Source organism: Nesoenas mayeri, assembly GCF_963082525.1.
Source record: "Nesoenas mayeri genome assembly, chromosome: 7".
Classification (NCBI taxonomy): domain Eukaryota; kingdom Metazoa; phylum Chordata; class Aves; order Columbiformes; family Columbidae; genus Nesoenas; species Nesoenas mayeri.
In genome coordinates this window covers 25,190,712-25,210,472 of record NC_137551.1, presented here as the reverse complement: position 1 = coordinate 25,210,472, position 19,761 = coordinate 25,190,712, and the positions used below count along the sequence as shown (strand labels likewise).

The window sequence follows — 19,761 nt, the reverse complement described above, 5'->3', positions numbered from 1 at the left end:
AAAACCTCTTTTTTTTTTTTTTTTCCTAAGAAACAGTTGAATTCCAACACGTGCAGGCTAAAAATATACCCCAGTCTGCCAGGGACTCTGACACTCTTACATCGCTTGGATAATTCATATTTTGTCAGATCCCAACTCAGTTTCAAGTTTAAAAATACTAGGTTGGGTAGACACTATGTCATGGACCCAATATGTCAGAGCCCCGTGAGGGGTGGCCGGAGACCCAACTGTGATGGGAGATGTCCTGCTCCATTCCTTCACAGATGGAACAGGAGAGCCTAGCAGCAGCCCTGGATGGGCTCCAAGGTCTGCTCCAAGGTCAGACAACCAGCATCAACCCTTCTGCACCCCAGAGCAGCTCCAAATTGGGGTGGATGCACACATGGGATCTTGCCTCCCGCTTTTAAGTAACTTAATTATCTTCATGGGTATGAAATCGTCAATAACTAATTATACCAGTACCGTTTCTGTCTTGTATGTCAAAAGCTGTTTCCTAATTAAATATTATAGGAATTTTAAAGCATCACTGACAACATATTAAATATGTAAAATACTGCAAATTAGCCAGCTCCCCCACCGAAATCCTGCCTGGGAACAATGCAGCATCCTGGCTGAGCAGAAATCCGGAACATCTTTTCAAGTAAATTGGGAGAAGGGCCCATTCTTCTGGTAAGAAGGGTTTTTTCTGAGGGTCTGAGATTCCCCAAGCACAAAGGAGGCAGCCCAGAAATGCCTCTGCCAGGCTCACCGCCCCCACGAGCCCCACAACAAAGGCGGGTGGGATGTAAGAGGGCTCTCGGTTAGTTAAGTAAACGTTAATGCAAATTGTCAGTGAGCCCGGAGATGCGAGCCCCAAGATGTGATCCCAGGCACCACAGCTCAGAGGGGAGCAGGCGCTTCCTCATTTTATCAACACATCCACCCAGCGAGGGGGGAGCAGGAGTGGGGAGCTGCTCGGCACCAGAAGAAAGGAACTCTGAGAGCCAATTTCCACCCGACTGCAGCGCATTTGATGTCTTGTGAAGTCGAGTTCACACACGCTGTCTTGCCTCTGCTTCACGCAGGGAAGGGGCCAGATCCTCCCCGTGCACACACAGCCCCAGCTGAGTAGAAGAGCATCCCTGAGATCCAGGGTGGGATGAGGCATCCCCACTGCACCTCTCCAGGCAGAAGACCACTGGAGAGAAAAGACCTTGGGTTTGGTCTTGTCCTCATGTCTCAGCTCTGAATGGGCCAAAGCACGGCTGCCTTTTTTGCCCCCCCCGCACGGAAAGAATCTGTGCCTCCACCCTCGACACCTGCTTGGTGTAAGAGCCAAATTCTGTGCTGAGACGGAGCCATGGGGACCATGCAGCATCCCCCCCACCATAACTTGCAGGCAGGATCCCAGCCCGATGCAGCTCACGGCTGCTCCGGTGCCAGGCTCTTCCCCTCTTTACTGTGCCTTTAGCACAGTAAAGAGCAGGTGGTTTGCAGGGAGAAAGGCTGGGAGTGAAGGCAAGGAACACCACCAGGTAATTACCTGCAAACTCAACCCGGCTTGCAAGCAGGAGCCACACCACCGGGCTTTGAACAGGGCTGTTTCATGTGCCGGGTGCTCCTGCCACTCTCCTTGCCTCCCATCAAACACCAGAGAGGGGATGTGGACAGTGAGTGTTTGAAATTCACACTTCAAAGTTGATATCCAAGTGGCCAGGCCTGTATTTGCTGCACAACTGGCGGCACGTCAGGGAGCAGAAGGGTGAGCAGGGAGATGAGGGCTCACACTCCCAGAGCCTTTAATGCTGGGATCAATCATGTGCTCAGGGACGCTCTGCGATAGCAGAGGAACCCTACTCACCCCTTCCTTGCTACAGCTCCCGTCCTGTAGCTGTACATGGGGGTATTGCTGCCTGACCCTGAGGTCCCTTCCAATCCCAAACATACTGTGATACTGTGAGTACTCTGGGGAGGCTGGGCAGGGAGGAAGACAGAAATCAGCAACTGGGAGTAATTCTCCTACTGCAGTGTGCAACTAAAATCAGTATCCAAAACATTCAGGCCAGACAGAAAGGGACAGTGGCAGTGCCAACACTGAGGAACAGCATGAGTCATCCAGCTCCCCCACTAGTGCTCACAACCACCCTACACCACCACCTTCCCCAGGAGACCCAGCAAGGGAACCACAGAGATTGGTGGCTCATGGGAATCCTCCTAGCCCCAGAGCCACTACTGCAAGCCACAAATGGGGCAAGAAGTGGGTAGCAGTGCAGCCCAGGTAGCCCAGCCATGGCCCAGGCTGTGGCAGGTGATGGGCAGGGGCTGCTCTGCCTCCCAGGCACTGCTGTATCTTCAAAAATAACAGCACATCCTGCATCTCTGGAGTCTAGGACGTCAGATTCAGACACACTTTTGGGAAAGCAACACCTGATATCAGTGCGTGGCAGGTCTGGGCAGCCACTTCCTGGGCAGGGGTGGTGCTGCTGGAGTGGGTCTCTGTGCAAGGGAGGAGGGCTCCTCATCCCGGCTGGGCTCCCCCCAGACTCTCGCTGTCCCCAGGGTGGGTGCAGCACCCTGGTGCCCCATCACCCAGCCCAGGGACACAGATGTGTAGCCCCAAATTGAGACAGTCTTCACACACTAATGCCCTCTCCTGCTAATGCTCTCCCCGCAAAACACAGCAGGATTGAGTCTAAGTACCTCAAAGCCAGGCTTTAAACTGGCTTAAAGAGGCACCCTGATTTTAATCAGACTGCCAAAGCAACTGACAAGATCCCCCCAAGCCATCTGCACCCTCCTGTGTGGCATCCCAGAGCCTCGCAAAATGCAGCCGAAGCTCAGACGCAGCAGAGCTGGCGGAGCCAGGGGCTCTTTGGGACAGGCTCTCACCTCTGCAGCTCAGGGGATGGATGCACTGAGCTGCTCTGCTCAGCTCTCAACTAAAGGACAGCTCTGAACCAGGGGGACAGACCCCTTTCCAGGGCTGCCACCTGTTTTCCAGGGACTTATCAGCCTCACTGACAGATCAGAGCACAGGGACAGTGCATATCAGTGGCCATAAAGCCAAGGACCACTCTTCCTCCTCCCGTCCATGGAGACCTCCCAAGCCTCTCCCAGGCTAAACCCATCTGCTCACTGGAGCCACAGCGTCTGCAGGGCCCAGTGATACTTGCCCCTTCCCCACTACAGCACTGCAGGGCGGGCAGCTGTCCCGTAGAGCTGGGACATCCCTGCTCACCCTGCAGCCAGCTGCCGGAGCGAGCAACCCCTGCCCCAGGGAGGCTGCAGGCAGCACGGGGCTGGGGAGACAGGGCAGCTGCCCGCGTCCCCCGGGGAAGGCAGTGGGTAGGCAGGAGGGGACAGGCGCCAGGCAGACCCACGCCGAGAGAGGAGCCACTATGCACAAAGGCAGCCTGGTGTGGCCACACGCTGCTAAGGGCTGGCGTAGTCAGCTGGCAGATGGGGGGCACAGGAACCGGGTCCCACCACCCATTTTGCCCCTGGAGAAGAGGGCTTGCAGCAGCGCCTGCCCCACCAGGCTGCAAACAGCCTGTCCCCCTCATTATTTTTTCACTGCAAGAACTATCTTATACCTTATCAATAATTCACAGGTACAAACGATAACGTTCGCTGTCATGGTCCAGGAGCCACATGTTCCTGGCGAGGGGGAAGGGGCCGGTTGCCTTTGCTATTGTTAATGCCTGCGGAGTCGGGAGGGAGGCGAGGAGGATAAATATTTAACACTGCGTCTCCAAGCAAATGTCCATGACCGAGGGCTGAACATGGGTTTTACACAGAGTTGCTCCTGCCCTTGAGAGGGTCATTAGCATGTTAAAAGCCATCAGAGCGGGTCTGATGGAAGGGCTTCGCTGGAGGGACCCCCCCAGCGTTCTGCCCAGGAACATGAGGAGGCTTTTTTTGCTGCTGCGAGAACGTGGCAATCTCCATCCTGCCCAAATTTCCTCTTTTCCAAGCACAAAGACCGCACTCTTGGCTGACTAGTGAGGAGCATCCCCAGCTCTACCCGCTGCTGCATCAGGGAGCACAGCAGATGGGGCACCTGGGGTACCCCAGGGCTGGTGGGTGGCCTGGGCAGTTCATTGTGCAGAGGAATTACAAAGGGGACACAAAGAGCCACACACCACATTTTGTGTGTGCTTCCTCTCCCGGGCCGCCCAGGCCTTTCTTCTGCTGCGTTGAGGGTGAGCTTTCTGTGTAAATCCCTGGGGCGCAGAGGGAGAATAGGTGTCTTTGTGAAAGAGGCTGGAAAAAAAAGAAAAAAGGAAAAAAAAAAGAAGCAAAAGCACAAAACCCAAGCCCAGCAGCGGCAGGCTGCAAGGACAGGAGAACAGAGATTCCCAGAGCACGTAAAGACATTCCTACAACCAGGGGATCAGGGGTCAGCAGGCTGCAAGGATACATGTGTTTGTACACACCATCCCACTCACAGGAATAGTCAGCTTTTGCCTTCCCACTGTCCCAGGCACAATTTCAGGGGACTGGCAGCCAGGAAAACCCCATGGCTGGACAACCCGGCAGTGCTTTGTTTTGGACTTGCTGTTACAGTCACTGCTGGTGTCTCTGTGAAGGGATGGGAACAGGAGAGGGGCAGATCCTGCCCAGCTTCACAGAGATGGGGGCACTGGAGGAAGAGCAGTTGTGATGGGCGAGGGAGCGACATAGGGGAGAGACAGCATCTTCAACTGCCAGCACTATTTGTCCTCTGAACTCCAAACCAGAGCCCTTGCAAAGCTCAGCCAGCACCTCACCAGGCAAGGTACTTTGTAGCTCATAAATTAAAGCAAAGCCATCTTTCCCTTTTACTGCACTTGTAAAATATAACTCTGTCTAAGATGCTCAGACAGGATTGCAGCTCAGGGGTTGGGAAGGCCACGGCTGAGCATCCCCCAGGGAAAGTGTGGGAAGACCGGCGCCAGCAGATGGCCCCCAGACCACTGAGAGCAGTGGGGGCAGCCTGGGAGCACCCCCCAACAGTACCAGCCCCATCCCCACCAGCAGATGTGCCTGCTCAGATATCGCCTCACATCGTCTGGGATGGAGATGAGCGTCCAGAGATGGCTTTGCTCAGCCAGTTCTGGGGAGCAGGGGTGCTCAGGGGCTTTGTGAGCAATTAAGGTCCTGGCCTGGGATGGAGGAGCTGGACTGACTTCCCAAGTGCCCAGAGAAGGGCATCCATCACCCAGAAGGGGACATTTTATCACTGGGACACCTCTGTGCACTGGGTCAAGACACAGAGCCCTCCCAGGGGTTCCTGCTCCAACCCTGTCCCTTCCCGTTTTCACCATCTGGGAAAGAAGTACGGTCTCCTTCACAGCTTCAAAGGACATCCAGTCCACCTCTTCCCACCTGAGTGCTCAATGGTTAACTGCTCTCTGTGGTGAAAAAGCCACATTTAATTCTAGTCTGAATTTGTCTGGTTTCAGCCTCCAGCTATTGAATGATTTTATGCTTTTTCTCTTTTTCTTTTCTTTTTTTACAAAATTAATGAGGTGCCTACAATCAGGCTTCTCCCCATGCAGGTACACAGAGACAGGGATCAAATCCCTCCTAGCTTCCTCTTGCATACACTAAATAGGCTGAGCTTTTTAATTCTTTTCACTACAAGGCAGGTTTTCTAGATCTCCAATTATCCTGCATTTCCTCTCTGAGCACTTTCTAATTTCCCAGCGTCTCTCTAAACTGTGGGCTCTGAAGCAGAAACTATGCTCAGCAGAGGCTTTCCCCCTGCCCCCCAAAACAGCAACCCCGCCCAGCTGCTGGTACCCAGAGCTGCTCTGCTCATCCATCACCCCGAGCTGCAGCACTGGAAGCCCGCATCCCAAAGCGTGCTGCCGTGACGGCTGCTAAGTCCTTTTCAGTGTAACCACGTCCCCAGATGCTGTTCCCTGTCTTGTAGCTGTGACCTACATTTTTTTTCTCCCCAGCTGCATGACCTTGCATGAGGATGTGTTCCAGCGCAGGTGTTTCAGGCGGAGCATCCCGCCAGCAGCACCAGCCCCACTCTTTTTATCTATCAGTTTGTGTTTCCTTCCAAATTGTGCTCTGTGATGGTGCAGGTGGCTTTTTCCCCAGGTACATCACCTACACGACCCAGCTCACTGCTCACCCTTGGCTGGAGCACGGCAAGAGAAGGAGGCAATGAGAGGTCAGGAGGCTTGGGGGGGTTGGTAAAAGTCAATATTGCCACTAAAGATTCCAAGACGACCACGGCTCTGCGGACATGGTGAACATCAGTTCATCACTATCAGAGCGCCACTGCACCCTGCCAGAAAGGCGACCACGGCAGTTCCTGCAGGAAGTCTACCAGTGAAGCACATTGTCAGAAATGCTACAGTGATTTTTGCAGAATATTAATGTTTTCATGGCAATATCCTCCAGGCAAGAGTAAAATGACTTGCAGAAGTCTCAGTATATCATGTCACCACAGTTGCTACTTATCAACCCAATTTGTCAGCTCATAAAAAAAAATGATATCACATTTGTTTGACGAGAGCAATTTTCCATGTGGATTGGCATTAATTATCCTTTAATTCATCCCTGATTGCTGTCCATATCATTATTGGTAGCGGGGATCGCTGTCAAACTGGAGGCAGAGCAGTCGGCTGCTACCCGTGCGGAGGTGTCACAGAGACGCTCCATTTTCACTCATGGCAACTCAGCCCAGCCAGTGCTACAGGGGTTAACAACCTCGGTGTCACTCTGGAGGTGGCAATATGACAGATGCATGGGAAGTGTCACAGCCCTCCCTGCACAGCCCAAGTCCTGGCCAGGGGCAGTTGCTAAGAGACAAGACCAGGATGGAGAAAGTGAGGAAGGATGGGGGAGAGTGAGGACATGCCATGCTGGACCCTGCTGGGCTCAGATCCTGCCCTGGAGTGCTGAGGGCTCGTAAAGGCTCCCATCACCAACCGGCTCCCATTCCCTGTGCTTCATGGAGCAGCTCCTGGGCCACAAAGCCCCCTACATAGCTGATGGGGACCGGGAGCAGCTCAGCCGAAAGGCGCGGACACCAGCAGCGTGGAGCTCATGCCATCATCACTGCACAAGCTCCCCATGCCATGGGGCAGCCACGAGGCCTTTCCAGCCACGTGCTTTCCGTTCTCTGAGGCACAGGAGAGTGCTCAGGTGTAGATGCAATAGGCAGAGGGGCAGTCAGCTCTGGCAGCACACCGGCTGTACCCCCAGCCCACCACAGCCAATGCCCAGCACAGGCTGACCCTCCAGCTCATCACATATGGGGCTTTGCCTCTCCTCACTGAGCTGGGGCACCTCCTGCCCCGAGGAGTAGGCTCAGACCACAGCGGGGACATTTTGCTACCTGAGCAAAGAGCCAGGTTTGAGCAACCACCCCTGCCAGGGATGGAGACCTGCCCACCCCGCAAGCACCTTTCCCTGCGCAAGAGACAGCCCTGGCCGCAGGCTGGGGCAGACCCTGGAGCAGCCAATATTTGTTTTCCCTCTGGTTAACCCTCAGGCTGAGGAATGTGGGGTCACCACCTGTGCAGCTCCCCAGGGAGGCAGTTGTGTGTGGAGGGATGCGAGGACGTCCCTTTTCAGCCACGCTATTTATTTTCTTAATATTCGTAGAAGGAAACAAGAGCTGGGGGGAAGATGTGAGGCCAAGAACGGGCCAGGAGGGCTGGCAGAAAGCATTGGCCGAGGGTCAGCAGATGAAGGAGGCTGGCCATCGCTTCCCAACCTCCTCATGCACCTCCCTGACACCCTGCCTGAACCTCCCTCAGGCCCCACCTTCTGCTGCAGCCTCTCTGGATGGGGAACACAGGGGTGAGTCTCCTTTCCTGTCCCTTGTCTCATTCCCCAGCTCGGCTATCTGCTTGGATGCAGCTGGATGTGCTGGTGCAAACAGTTGCATTCACAAAAAGCCACTGCAGGACACGTGGACTCACTCCCACCAGGAGCAGGACTTTTCTAGCTGTCAGTGCCAAAAAGTACCACTTGATACAGGCTCTCGTTAAACCAAATCAATTCTTCTGCAGCCCATTCGCCTAAGAAGCTTAAATTCCCCTCTAAACTATAAGACATCCTACAACATGGGTGATATTCCCAGCAGCCACCTGGCTTGCAGCTTATGTCCTGTTCCCACTCTCAGCCCTTAATAAAACTCAAAAGCAACGACTCTGCTGGCAGCCCTGTGGTCCCGGCAGCGACACCACTCCCCAGCAGTCCTTCGCTCCTGCACGCTTCATCTTGCTTGGGACTGATGGGCTTCCAGTCTGGGTGCTGCCACCAGACACACTGTGAACAGGCAGGCAGCCCTGGCACCATGTAGCAGGTCTGGAGGAGAAATCTGGCCATCGGTGGGAAGCACAGCCCTGGGAGAGTCAGGGAGGGCCATCACCACATCTCAAATCCCTACAGGTATGGACAGGGCCACGCAAGCAATTTAGCTCATGTCTCTGGGACTCAGTTTTCCAGCTGTAAATAAGAAAAAGCATGATGATGTCTGCAGCAGCGGGGATGTCAGACTGAGAGAGCACCCCAAGGTACCCTAAAGCCCAGGGGGAGGGCATTGAAGACTAAATATTATCATTCCTCACATTGCAACCAAGACTGCTGAGCAGAAACTGCCACTCCTGCAGGCTGTATTTGCATTGTCAGTTAATGCTGGAGCTGAGGCACCTCTGAAAGCTGGACTCACACGCAGCTGGGGTTGTCCCCAGCCCCGTGTCCCCAGAGCCTGTGATACTTGGAGCGGGGAGAGCAGAGCCTGCTGCACACTGTGCTCCCTACCAGCTAGGGCAGGTGGCTCCGGCGGTGCATCTGTCTGCTTGCCCCAGGCAGAGCTGGGCCGTGCAGAGGCACCCAGCACCCCAGGAGCCCACGAGCACCCCAGTCCCACAGGAAAAGGCTCAGAGCAGCCACGCTGCTGCAGGAGAGCCAGGCAGCCACCCACCGTAGCATCCCAGCTCTCAGCCCTGAGCTCCTTGCCAGCAGCCTCTGGCTGGGGTTGGGGTTGCGGGGGTGTTTCCCAGTCCGTGATGCCCATCTGGAACCCATTAGGCACCTTTAATCCCCCTCATCCATTCTGGTGCTGTCTGAGCTCCCCCCCACCAACACACACAAACGCTGCCATTCAAGCAGTTAATTTAAACAAATTCTGCCCAGCCGCCACCTCGAGAAGTGATGAAAAAGCCAAATGAAGCAGCTCAAAGACAAGGGGGGAGTAGAGAAGAAAAAAAAAAAAAAAGAAAAGAAAAAAGAAAGAAAGAAAACCACTCGGCACGGCAGGGCTGATACCCAGAAAGACCAGCTGCAACCTCCCATCCCAGCCAGCCCCAGTCCTCCCCTCTTGCAGGCAATCAGATACCATGCGGGCTGTGTAATTGGATGGCAAAGGATAGAGAGAGACATCTTAAAGCTTGGGTCTAATCTCATTAACACCCGGCTGCGGGGATGCTGTGAAATCATAGGATGCAGGAATGAGCAACACGCTGTGCCCGTGGGTAAGAGAACAAGCAAGCCGAAGCGGGACAGCAACACCAGGAGGTAGAAATGCCTCTGGTCAGACAGCAAGAGCTGGAAACACCACCAAGTCCTGGGAATGCAGCCAGCCTGCCTGCTTGCTCCCATTTACCCCACAAGCACAGATCGTCCCCCAACCCACCACACTGCCCTGACTTTGTCCCTGTGATTAGTAATTAATAGTGCTGGCAGTAATCACCAGGCAGTAATAGCCTGGCTGTGCAATGCAGAGAACCTGCAACGGAGCATCCCTGAGGTGAAACCCTGGCGCCAGGTACCTGCACCCTGACCTGACGCCCTATGCCACACATGCACCAATCTTGCATTTCCACTGTACTTGCCATGAAGCAGCACGTACCCAGCAAACTGCATGGCTGCATGTTTTGCTGGGTACATGCCAGTCCATGGCAAACAGGATCACCAGTCCCCAGGCAATCATGCCGAAAGTGTCCCATGACTGGGTCAACCTCCAACCCGCATCCCCAGGCCCCGGTTGCCAAGGTGACCCACAAGCCCGCATCCCATAGCGACAGGCCAACTGCAGCCCCTGGGAAAAAGCATCCCAGCCCAAGGGTAAGGGAGGGGGGATGAAGCGCCCACCCACCTGTGGGGCTTGGAGCTGGACAAAAGCTCCTTTGAGTGCTGTACCAGGGATGGGAAGCCAGGGGGGATGCAGGGCCAGGACTCCTGGGTCCCCTTCCCAATTCTGCCACAGGATGGTGTGGAGATGGAGGACTTCACAGCTCCAGGATGAGAGGCACTTTTTAGGAGCTTTTCCTGTACTTTCCACATTTAATACTCTGCCTGTGCAATGGGGCTAACAACCTTCACTCCCCTTTCATAAGATCCTGAAATTACAATTTCCCAAGCACTCAAGAGGATAGTCAAGCTCTTCCCACCTGCACATCCGAGAGGAACATCTATCCTCCAGCCCCAGGGCCTGGAAAAAGTCTGAGCAACTTCTCCCTAAGCAGCTCTGTCACAAACGCCATCCCCTATCAGAGGGGCAGTGGGGACCAGACAAAGAGAAGAAGGGTGAGGAAACCATTTCAAACCATCCCTGCCATTTCCTGCCTCTCAGTTTACAGAACATAAGACAACGAGATGTCTTCGGTTACCAACAGCTCCCTTGGGAGCAGTAAAAATTAATCCAGCTTTTCCTGTCCTGAAGGGAAACACAGACACAAACGGGGACTGAAGCCTCCGGGGGAGAAGGGGGTTGCAAGAACCATGAAGGGGCCAGAGGAGGCAGCCGGTAAGACTCCCTAATCCATACACTGCTTAGCTCTGGCCAGGCAGCGGGGGTCCCAACCACAGACGTCTGCGTCTTGCTGGTTAAGTGAGGATAAGCTTGGGAGAATAATTAATTTAACACAGATGAGAATCTGGGAAATGAATCCCCACCTCCCCAAACCCACCCCCAGCATGCTGTCAGATGGGCTTTTGTGCAGGCAGCTGCCCTGCGCTTGTGCCCAAATGCCAATTGCAAGCACAGGGAAATAGGGGTCTCCAAACCGAGATGCCCCCAGCCCACAGCTTTCCTCCGTAATGTCTACAAGCCCTGCCATACCAGGAAACCCCCCAGGAGTGAGAAGGGGCATCTTCCCCACTCACATACATTTGGTCTTTACAGCACTTTAGCATGGGGAAAATTACCCACCTACGGCAGTGAGAAAAATCAACCAGCAAAACCAGATTAATTATCTGGCTCTGCACATTAACACACCTGTGGGATACATGTGCAGGGGTACCAAGTTATAAATTACCCTAAAATCACCATGTAAGACTTTTTTCTTCTACATCCTGGAAGTCTAATTACCAAAGGCTCATTCTGCTCACGATTCTTTAAAATTACTTTGAACCTTTCTACTATCCAAGCTGTGAAAACAGGAGAAAGGAAATGCCTTTATTCTGCTCCCAAAACGCATGGACAAAGGGATCGGCTTCTCGGAATGCACTTTTAACTCTTTCAGGGAACCAAAGGTGGCCAACGGGTGAATGTGGCACAATGCAGTCAATGAGCTGCGAGGGAGAGGGAATAAATAATTTCATCATGTTTAACAGCTGTGTAATTAGCACCACTGCCCAGCATTAGGAAGACCTAGCCTTGATTTTCTGTCACTTTTTCCTGTGGGTTGCAAATTCCCATTTGCTGGTGCGACAGGGTTCGCTGGGGAGGTGGGCAGGGCTGTCCTGCACAATGGCTCGTGGAGGGGGGCACTTTGCCAAAAGGGGCAGGGGTCTTGAAGCTGCACCTCACTACAGACCCAGACTCTTTTGGTCTAATAATGTTATGAAAGTCAAATTCAAGCCTGGACCCAAAGCAAGACGGAGTGTGTGTCCAGTGGTTCTGGTGACTCAAGCAGGGCACCCCGGGAGCAGAGCTTGACCCCACGCATTGCCAGGGAAACCCTGGAAGCAGCTCAATGCCCAGAAAGCCAGAGCCGGCCCTGAGTCAGGACCACAACGGGGCGCATGGGGAGATGGGGCACCCCCGTGTAGGGTCTGTACCATCACCCCGGTGGGAGGAGGCCCAGGTTGGTGGGAAGCAAAGGGGGAGACTTCTTGGTGGCAGGTCGGGGCACTGCTGTGACCCTCGCCCTGGTACTCCTGTGCCTCCAGTGACTGTGAGTCAGGTATCAAAAAGTTTATGGAAGCACCTAAATCTAAAAAGGTCTTTAAAAATCGTTTAACTCATGAGGCTCTGAGGCTGGGCTGTACTCAGGACTCCCCAGGGAAGCTCTTTGGGGTCCTGGAAAAACAAAAAAAAACCCCTGAGGTCTGTGGCACGTCAATGGTGGAGGAAGAAGGGGGAGAGCAAGCAGGCAGCAAGCAGGCAGCAAGCAGCTCCTTGCACAACGGCGCCACTTCCCTGGAGGGGACACCCAGCACAAAAGCCCAGAGGTGCCCTTACTGCACCCATAAGGATGTTGTCCCCAGCAGGGACAGCAGCGCAAGGACATGCAAACCCACCTCAGCCTGGCCTCACTGCAGTCCCCCGAGCGCCCCGAGGCTGGGGGTGCCAGCCCCAGCCCCTTGCCGCCTGCCAGCCCGCTGGGGAAGGGGCTGGCTGCCCGCCCAGCAGCATCTTTTCCAAGGTAACCTCCCCACCTATTAGTGGCACATTTGTTTTCCTGCGTTTCCTTAGAGCTGTCATGAGCCACACTGACTCTTTGTTCCTGGGGGCTGCTGCAAGGCCACACTTCCCCCTCCCCATCCCCCCCACCAGTGTGGGGGGCGTCACAGCGTGCAGAACCCACAGTCTCCCCCCCAGCTGACAGGATAAACATGCTCCTCCTCCTGATTGGTATTCGGGGGACACATCTCAGCCCGCCCCTTCCCCAGCCCCACTCCATCACCAACAGAAGAGGCTTTGTTGGGGAGCGCGAGGGGGTACAGCACCCTGAGTAGAGGAGACAACAGCTAAAACGTGGGCACGGTGACAGCGAGGACACTTGGCCTTTGCCTGGCAAGAGGAGGGGGATGCTGTTGGAGGGGCAAACTGGGAGAGAAATGCAGGATGATGCTGGGGAAGCAGGGAGGTTTGCTCCGAGGGGAGCTGTTCTCTGCTCTGACCTTGGCACTCAGCTCTTAGACTGTGGATCTCTGTGCAGGGACACCAGCATGTATGGATCTGTGCAAAGAGCAAAGGGGCAAGTGCCTGGGGACCTGAAGTGACCGTGCTCCGGCACAGAAAGATGAAAACACGACACTGTGCCCAAAGCTTCCTTCCCACATCAGCGGCTGCAGGCTCCCAGGCGCATGCCAAGCACATAGTCTGCAGAACAAGCACAAAACCTCTGTGGGGGTAGTGAACCTCAGCCAAAGCCCCAACAGGAGTGGCCATGGGAAGACAGGTGAGTGACAGGCACAGGAGAGCCGGTGCACAGCCAGAACCAGCATACCACCACAGCAGGATTTCCAGAAGCCAACACACAGGTAGGCACCAAAGATTCCCCCATCAGATCAAAACCAGGGCTCACGCAGGTGAGTCCCTCCAGCTGGGAGGGGAGCAGAGCTGCAGCACCCACATCCCCCAGCAAGCATCCCCCCCCCGCACTCACACTTCCCCCCCAGCACAGCCACCCACCGCAGGGACACGGGAACGCTCCCCCACCCAGCCACCACCAAGCATGCATTTTTGTTCCATCATTTCTTCATCTCTCCCTTTCCTATCTGGGGGTTTTCCCAGTGCAGCACCAAGAGGGATGGTCACTGGTACAGTCTTGCAAGCAACACCTCCCACACGCAGCCAGCCCCATCCGAGCAGGGCCTGGTTTGTTATTCCTTTCTCCGACAGCTCCTTTTTCACTTGTCACTCTGTTTTGCTACTACTCAGCTCACAGCTTCCTTCTGCCTGGTTGTGGTCCTCTCTTTCTTGAAGGATGCGATTTGCATTTTCTCAGGTTATTTAGCACTGCTCCATTTTTCCCCTGCCTGCTTTTCTAAAGGCAATTGGGGCTGGGTTTAGCCAGATGCAGGGATGGTGTGAGGAACCTGCCCCAGAGCTCACTGGAATGCAACCTCTCCTGCCTGGGCATAAACACCTTAGGTGTGTTTTGCAACTCAGCTCAGAAGTTCCTCATCACCCAGATCTTTAAATATCAGCCCCTGGTCTCTGTCTCAGCTCCCAGACAGAAGCAAGCAGAGAAGCATCACCACTCCTCTGCAGGCTCCAGCTGCATGAGGAAAGTCTCACAGGAGCGTGACAATCCCCCCAGCTCCTACAGCATTTCTCATGTCCCTGGCTCAGAAAGCCACTGGTCCTGATTGAGATGTTAATGCTGTTTCCAGAGAGCCCCTGCCCTTACAGATGGAGAGCAGCACCGCCGGCCCTTCCCCCGTGGGCTTGGCTGCCAGCTTGGATGCAGCACAGTCTTCTCCACCATTTTTGCTGGAACGGGTCCGACAATAACCAATGGGCCACAGCCCATGTATTAAATCTTACTCCTTCTGGAGACAAGACCTTTTTCCCCCTACTCTCTGCTCATCCTCTCCCAGTTGCCACTCTGTGAGCATAGAGCGGCCGCTGTAGCTTTTGGTGAGGGAAACCTCTGGGCAGCCACAGGGATACATCCAGCTGAGACCACCCGTCCCCTTAGAGAGTATCTATCTCCACAGGGCTCCCCACAGCCAAACACCCACCACTCCTCTCTTTCCTCACACCAGCTCAGCTTCTCTTGGAGAAAACTGTTTATTTATAGCCATCCTGGCTGCCTTTAGCACATTTCGACAGCCCACGTCTTTGCCTCCCTGACGATGTTCCTGCAGGGTTTCTGTTCTCACGCTGCTGCTACGGCCATCCCGCCTCCTCTGTCCTCCTCACCTCACCCACCCAGCACTCCCAAAGGGGCTTAGAAACAGCTTCAGGAGGAGGTTTTAAGGGAAGGTAGGGAGAGAAGGGAGACAGGGCTACAAAATTCCTCTCCCATCCTTCCCAAGGGAGTGGAGAGAAACACAAGGGCTTTGGTCCCTGCTCCCAAGGGAATCCCAAGGGGAATAAACAACTCCTGACAACTCAGGAGAGATGCTGAAGTGAGGTCTGTCAGCATCCCCCCTGGCTCCTGGCACGCCACAGGCTGCACCAGGGCACTGGTGCTGAGCCCAGGTGTGCGCAGCTGCAGGGCACCGGGGCACCAGTGCTGGGCAGCACAAGAGCAGAGGTCATCTTCTTGCCTGGGTGATTTTCCTCAATGTAAGGAAAGATCCATGTTTTTTCCTCAGCTCTCCACCTCGCAGGGGATGCGCTCTTCCCCAGTGAGCTGTGGGGGGGACCCCAGCCCCCCCCCAAAGCCCATGACGCTTTGTTCTTTCATCCAGTGCTGACAGTTTAATTAAACTCAGTTTGAGATGGGGTCGCTGGGGTCACACATTCTCCAGCGAAACCTCAGATCAGCACCATTTCCAGCCACCAGGACTGCTTAATGAGTTATCCGCTCCTTGCAGCAGATATAAGGGAGACCACGTGGAGAGTCCTCCTGCCAAGGTACTGGCACGGCTGCCCCACATTCACCATCTCAGACCAAGAGGGGCTCTGGGCAGGCGTCAGCTCAATATTCCCAAATACCAAGGGGAAAACATTCCTCTCCAGCCATCTCACCTCCCCCACGCCCTCACCCGAGGTTTGCTTTCCGCTGGCCCTTTCCTGCCATTCCCCAGTTTATTTAAGCCCTGACGGATCAGGTTTAACTCCAACCCTTTCCATTATCCCAATGCACAAATGCTCTTTATAGCCAAGATCTGAGTAACTAATTGCAGCTCGAGCCGGGCTGGGAGACCACAAAGCACCACCAAGGTGGATTAAGCTTTGACACTCAGACCCATGAGGCAGACAAACAGCTCTCTATCCTGACCCCAGCCCAAGGCCCTCCTCCCTGTGCTTGTGAGATATTTCCATAAGGCTCAAGGTACAGTGGAAAACTGCTCTGTGGGTATCACATACCCCACATTCAATAGACTTGCCTTAACCTGCTGCTGTGTTACTAAAGATGCACCAAGACTAAGGCTGGAAGAGGCTGGAGCATTTAGGCCAGCACCCAGCTACCCATCTAAGCAACCCCCACTGGTCCCACACCTGGCTTTCTGCCTCAGTTGCCACCCACCTGCCAAACCCAGCAGCCTCATTTCTCACATAAACAAATCTCAGCCCAACTTGCTCAGCTAGTTTCGGCTAATTCAGGACCTCCCAGTATTACAGTGCAAGAGCCCCTAGCAGGCACCTCAGAAGCTCCAGAAGCACACAGTGGGGAACCACAGTGGGCAGGGCAAGGAGAAGCCTGCACAGGAACTGCTTGCTGGAAATGATCTGGAGACCAGGGTCTACAAGAGCATAATGCTGTAAGAGCTCTCTCTTCCCACCCCATCGTCCCAGCCTGACTCTAGGGCAGAGGGGGGCACTGAGCAGTGAGGCCACTGCAGATCCATTTCAGCAGTTAAATAAGTGCAAAGCCTGGTGGAAAGGCTCCAATTTCAGTTCAAGGCAAGCTGATTTCAATTTAGCTTAAACGTGTTCCCCACTGACTCATATCCCCGTAGCCTGAGCCAGGTTTGCAGAAATTTAAGAGGATCGTCATGACCTCCTACACCAGCTGGACTAGCATGGGTCAAGATCTCACCTCCAGCTAAGCCAGCATGATGGTGTGGCTAGACAAGCTGTGCCCTGGGCACTCCCTGCCCTGTTGTCCACCCCAAACCACCCTTGGGCACCTCAGCAATGAGCAGTTGTGAGGAGATGGAGCAGAGGGTCATCTGTGGTGCTTTGCTGCCCAAATACAGCACCCAAGGCTCTTCCAGGGCAGCAGCTCCTGATGTGCTCCCTGGGCAGCCCCAGCACTGCACCCCTGCTGTCACTCATGCAGGCAGCAGGTGGGCTGCAGAGCAGGATGGCAGGAGGTTCAGTGTGTGTCCCCTCCCTCACCCCAAAGCACGTCCCAGGGACCCTCTGCTCTGAGGATGCACCAAAGATCCCCAAGACGCAGCGCTGCCTACAGCTGAAGAGCTGCAAAAATCTGAGCCCACTCGCACAGCCCTGGGTTGCACAAGAAAAGCTCAGGGTGCTGGTGTACAGGTAGTGGTTGTCACAGCAGAGATGGCCAGAAAACAGTTTTAGGGCAGGGGAAAATTGGTTCAAAACAACCACCACATTGCAGGAAGTGACAGTAAAGCAACAGGCAGAGGTTGAAACACACCTGTGCATAGGGTGGCTGCAAGGAGCATCTTGCACACCTCTTCTCATCCACAGCAGTACACACCACCCCATGCACACACCGTGGGGGTACACACAGCCCCATGCACACTGTGGCACAGCCCCAGCTCCACAGGAGCCCAGGGGCTGCAGAGGGTCACATCATACAGCCCACCTGGGAAGGTGCCCTTCTGCATCTCCCTGATGAATTGTTGGGTTTTGTTTTTTGAAAGACCATGGTATTCAAATCTAGAGAAGATTAAAAGGGAAACATTAATGTTTGTACACTTATTCTCTTGGCCATGTTTTTTTTATGCACAGGGTGGCTAGAGGAGGATGGGCCCTTGCTGGCACCACAACATGGCACAGCTGAGCTCAACAAATGCCATTTGATAATTAATTGAACGCCTGTGCTATCAGCTGCCATTACCTAGGCCCATCTTTGGCACTGGTCCACCATTTCACACATCCCACGCTGGCAACCCACATGGTGTTTTAACCCTTCATTACACCGCCTGGGGCTGGACGCCGGGACTGAGTCCCTGGCTGTGTCAGAGAAACCAGCATCAGTGCTGAGCAAAACAGCTCAGCCACAGCCTGCCTGTGCGGGCAGTGCTGTCTGGCCCTGACATGGCCATGCCTTTCCTGACAATTTCTCAGCCCATTCAGTTATTTCATCCACTCCTGACCTGCTCCAGCAGGGATCTGGCATCCTCATTTCACAACTGAGAAATAGAGATACAAGATAGACCTTGTGTCCCAGCCACAGCCTCCCAACTCCTATCCACTGCAAATCAGCCACAGGCTGTAAGCATCCTCTCTGAGCAATGCAGAGCACCCAACCTCAGTTTGGCAAGCACCCTCTGCTCCTCACAGCCCCCTTCCCGATGTGCATCGTGCCTGACATAGCTGAGTGCCAGTAAATGCTTTGTTAAGAGGATTTCCTGCAGTTTGAACAATGCTGGCAGTGCCAATGGCACTGTTGCCCAACCAAAACAGCCCCAGGCAAGGGAAAGGCAATATGGAAAAGAGAACATTTATCAAAAACCCACAGCCCTCCCCAGGCAGCCTGCTGCTGCACGGACAGAAGAAGAGCACAGGGATCTGCAGAGTTGGGGCTTGCATGACAGGTGATGGGCCCTGTGGGTGTTTCTGCAGGTGTAGGGGGACAGGAAGGGATAGAGGCAGGCAGAGCTGTGTGGGGAGGGAGCAGCAGGAGTGAGGGGCTGGATCTGCCCCAGGCAGGGCTTTCCCCTCCTTCCCCAGGCTGCCCCAGACAACAGCAGAAAGGCAGCTCTAGAGTGGGGCCATCGGGCTCTCTGGGCCCTGCTGAGGTCTCTGGGCAGGATGTGACCCCCCAGGGACATCCTCTTTCACCCTCCCTTTGTGACAACCCAATCCAAAGCCTATGACCTGCACCCAGAGAGGAAGCTGCATGGCTCACAGTGCCTCTGCAACCAGCACCATGCAGGCACAGCCCAGCTCCGCAACACCAGCCCCAGCCCAAACCACCAGCACCTCCTGCCACATTCTCACGCACTGCAAGGGCTTCTAACACCAACTTTAACAGTACCGGTCTCAGGGCTTCTGCCAGGCAAAGCCAATTCCTGGCCGTGCTGCACACTCGATCTCAGAAACGGGGTGCATTCCTCTGCCACACACCGGGTGCTCACTGAGACCAAACACCAGTAACCACAAGCACAAACCCCCAGAAGGAGCACCCTCTGGGATGCCAGTGCCGCCCCAAATCCCTCAGCGGTCCCACAAGCAACCCCCACGGGCACGAAAGGTACTCACAGCCGTGACAGCGCCTGGTTGTTCTGGAAGAGGAGCTCAGGCAGGGTGTGGAGCTGATTGCGGTTCAGCCGTCTGCGGGGAAGGAAGAAAGGGTCAGGGTTTCGGGGGCAAAGCAATCATCCTGCCTGCAGCCCAGCTGGCAGCTCTGGGCTCAGCTGGGGCTCTTTGGCTCACTCAGAGGGGCCATTAAAGCAGAGCATCCCACCTGCTGAGGACACCCCTGTCCTGCTCACATACTCCGAGGCAGGGGCAACCAACAGGGTATTAATAGATTTACAATATTGTAATTACATGTAGACAGGACTCTGAGCTGTTAACTGCTGACTGCTACTTAACTGTGCTGTTAGCCTGCCGCTTGTTCAGCTCCTTATATTTGCATGAGCAGCTCAGGATTTTTAAACTGCTGAGCTATTTTACTGAGTACTGGACTGGAACTTACAGCTTTCTCACTAAGGTACAGGACACAGCTGATAGCAGTGAGAGTGATTTGTGTTTAACCTGCCCCTCACCTCAAAAGCATTAGAAAGGACTTTAGGATCTATAGAAACAGAAATAGGTTTGCTTCCCACACTATAAAATACCAGCAGAGAAGCTGTTTGAAGTCAGGCAGCACCGATACATTATGGTTTAAGGGAAAAAAAGAAAGGATGCTCTCTGCAACTAAACCCGGCTGCCTCTTGCCGACCTGCCTCCATGCCCAGGCACTCACAGCCGCTCCAGCTCCTTCATGTCGTCAAACGCCCCACGCTCCACCGTGCTGATCTGGTTTTCCATTAGCTGCCTGTGGAGAGAAGGGG

At 54.5% G+C, this 19,761-nt stretch overlaps 1 protein-coding gene across 1 annotated transcript in view; it reads right to left on the bottom strand.

Moving 5' to 3' along the window:
* Window positions 1-19,761, bottom strand: part of SLIT1 (slit guidance ligand 1) — a gene marked incomplete at both ends in the record, with an annotated part of 60,473 nt that overhangs the window by 27,821 nt on the left and 12,891 nt on the right. Inside the window, 2 exons of the mRNA XM_080348161.1 lie at window positions 18,965-19,036; window positions 19,674-19,745. Coding sequence (XP_080204287.1) covers window positions 18,965-19,036; window positions 19,674-19,745 — 144 coding nt within the window. The remainder of the gene's footprint in view (window positions 1-18,964; window positions 19,037-19,673; window positions 19,746-19,761) is intronic.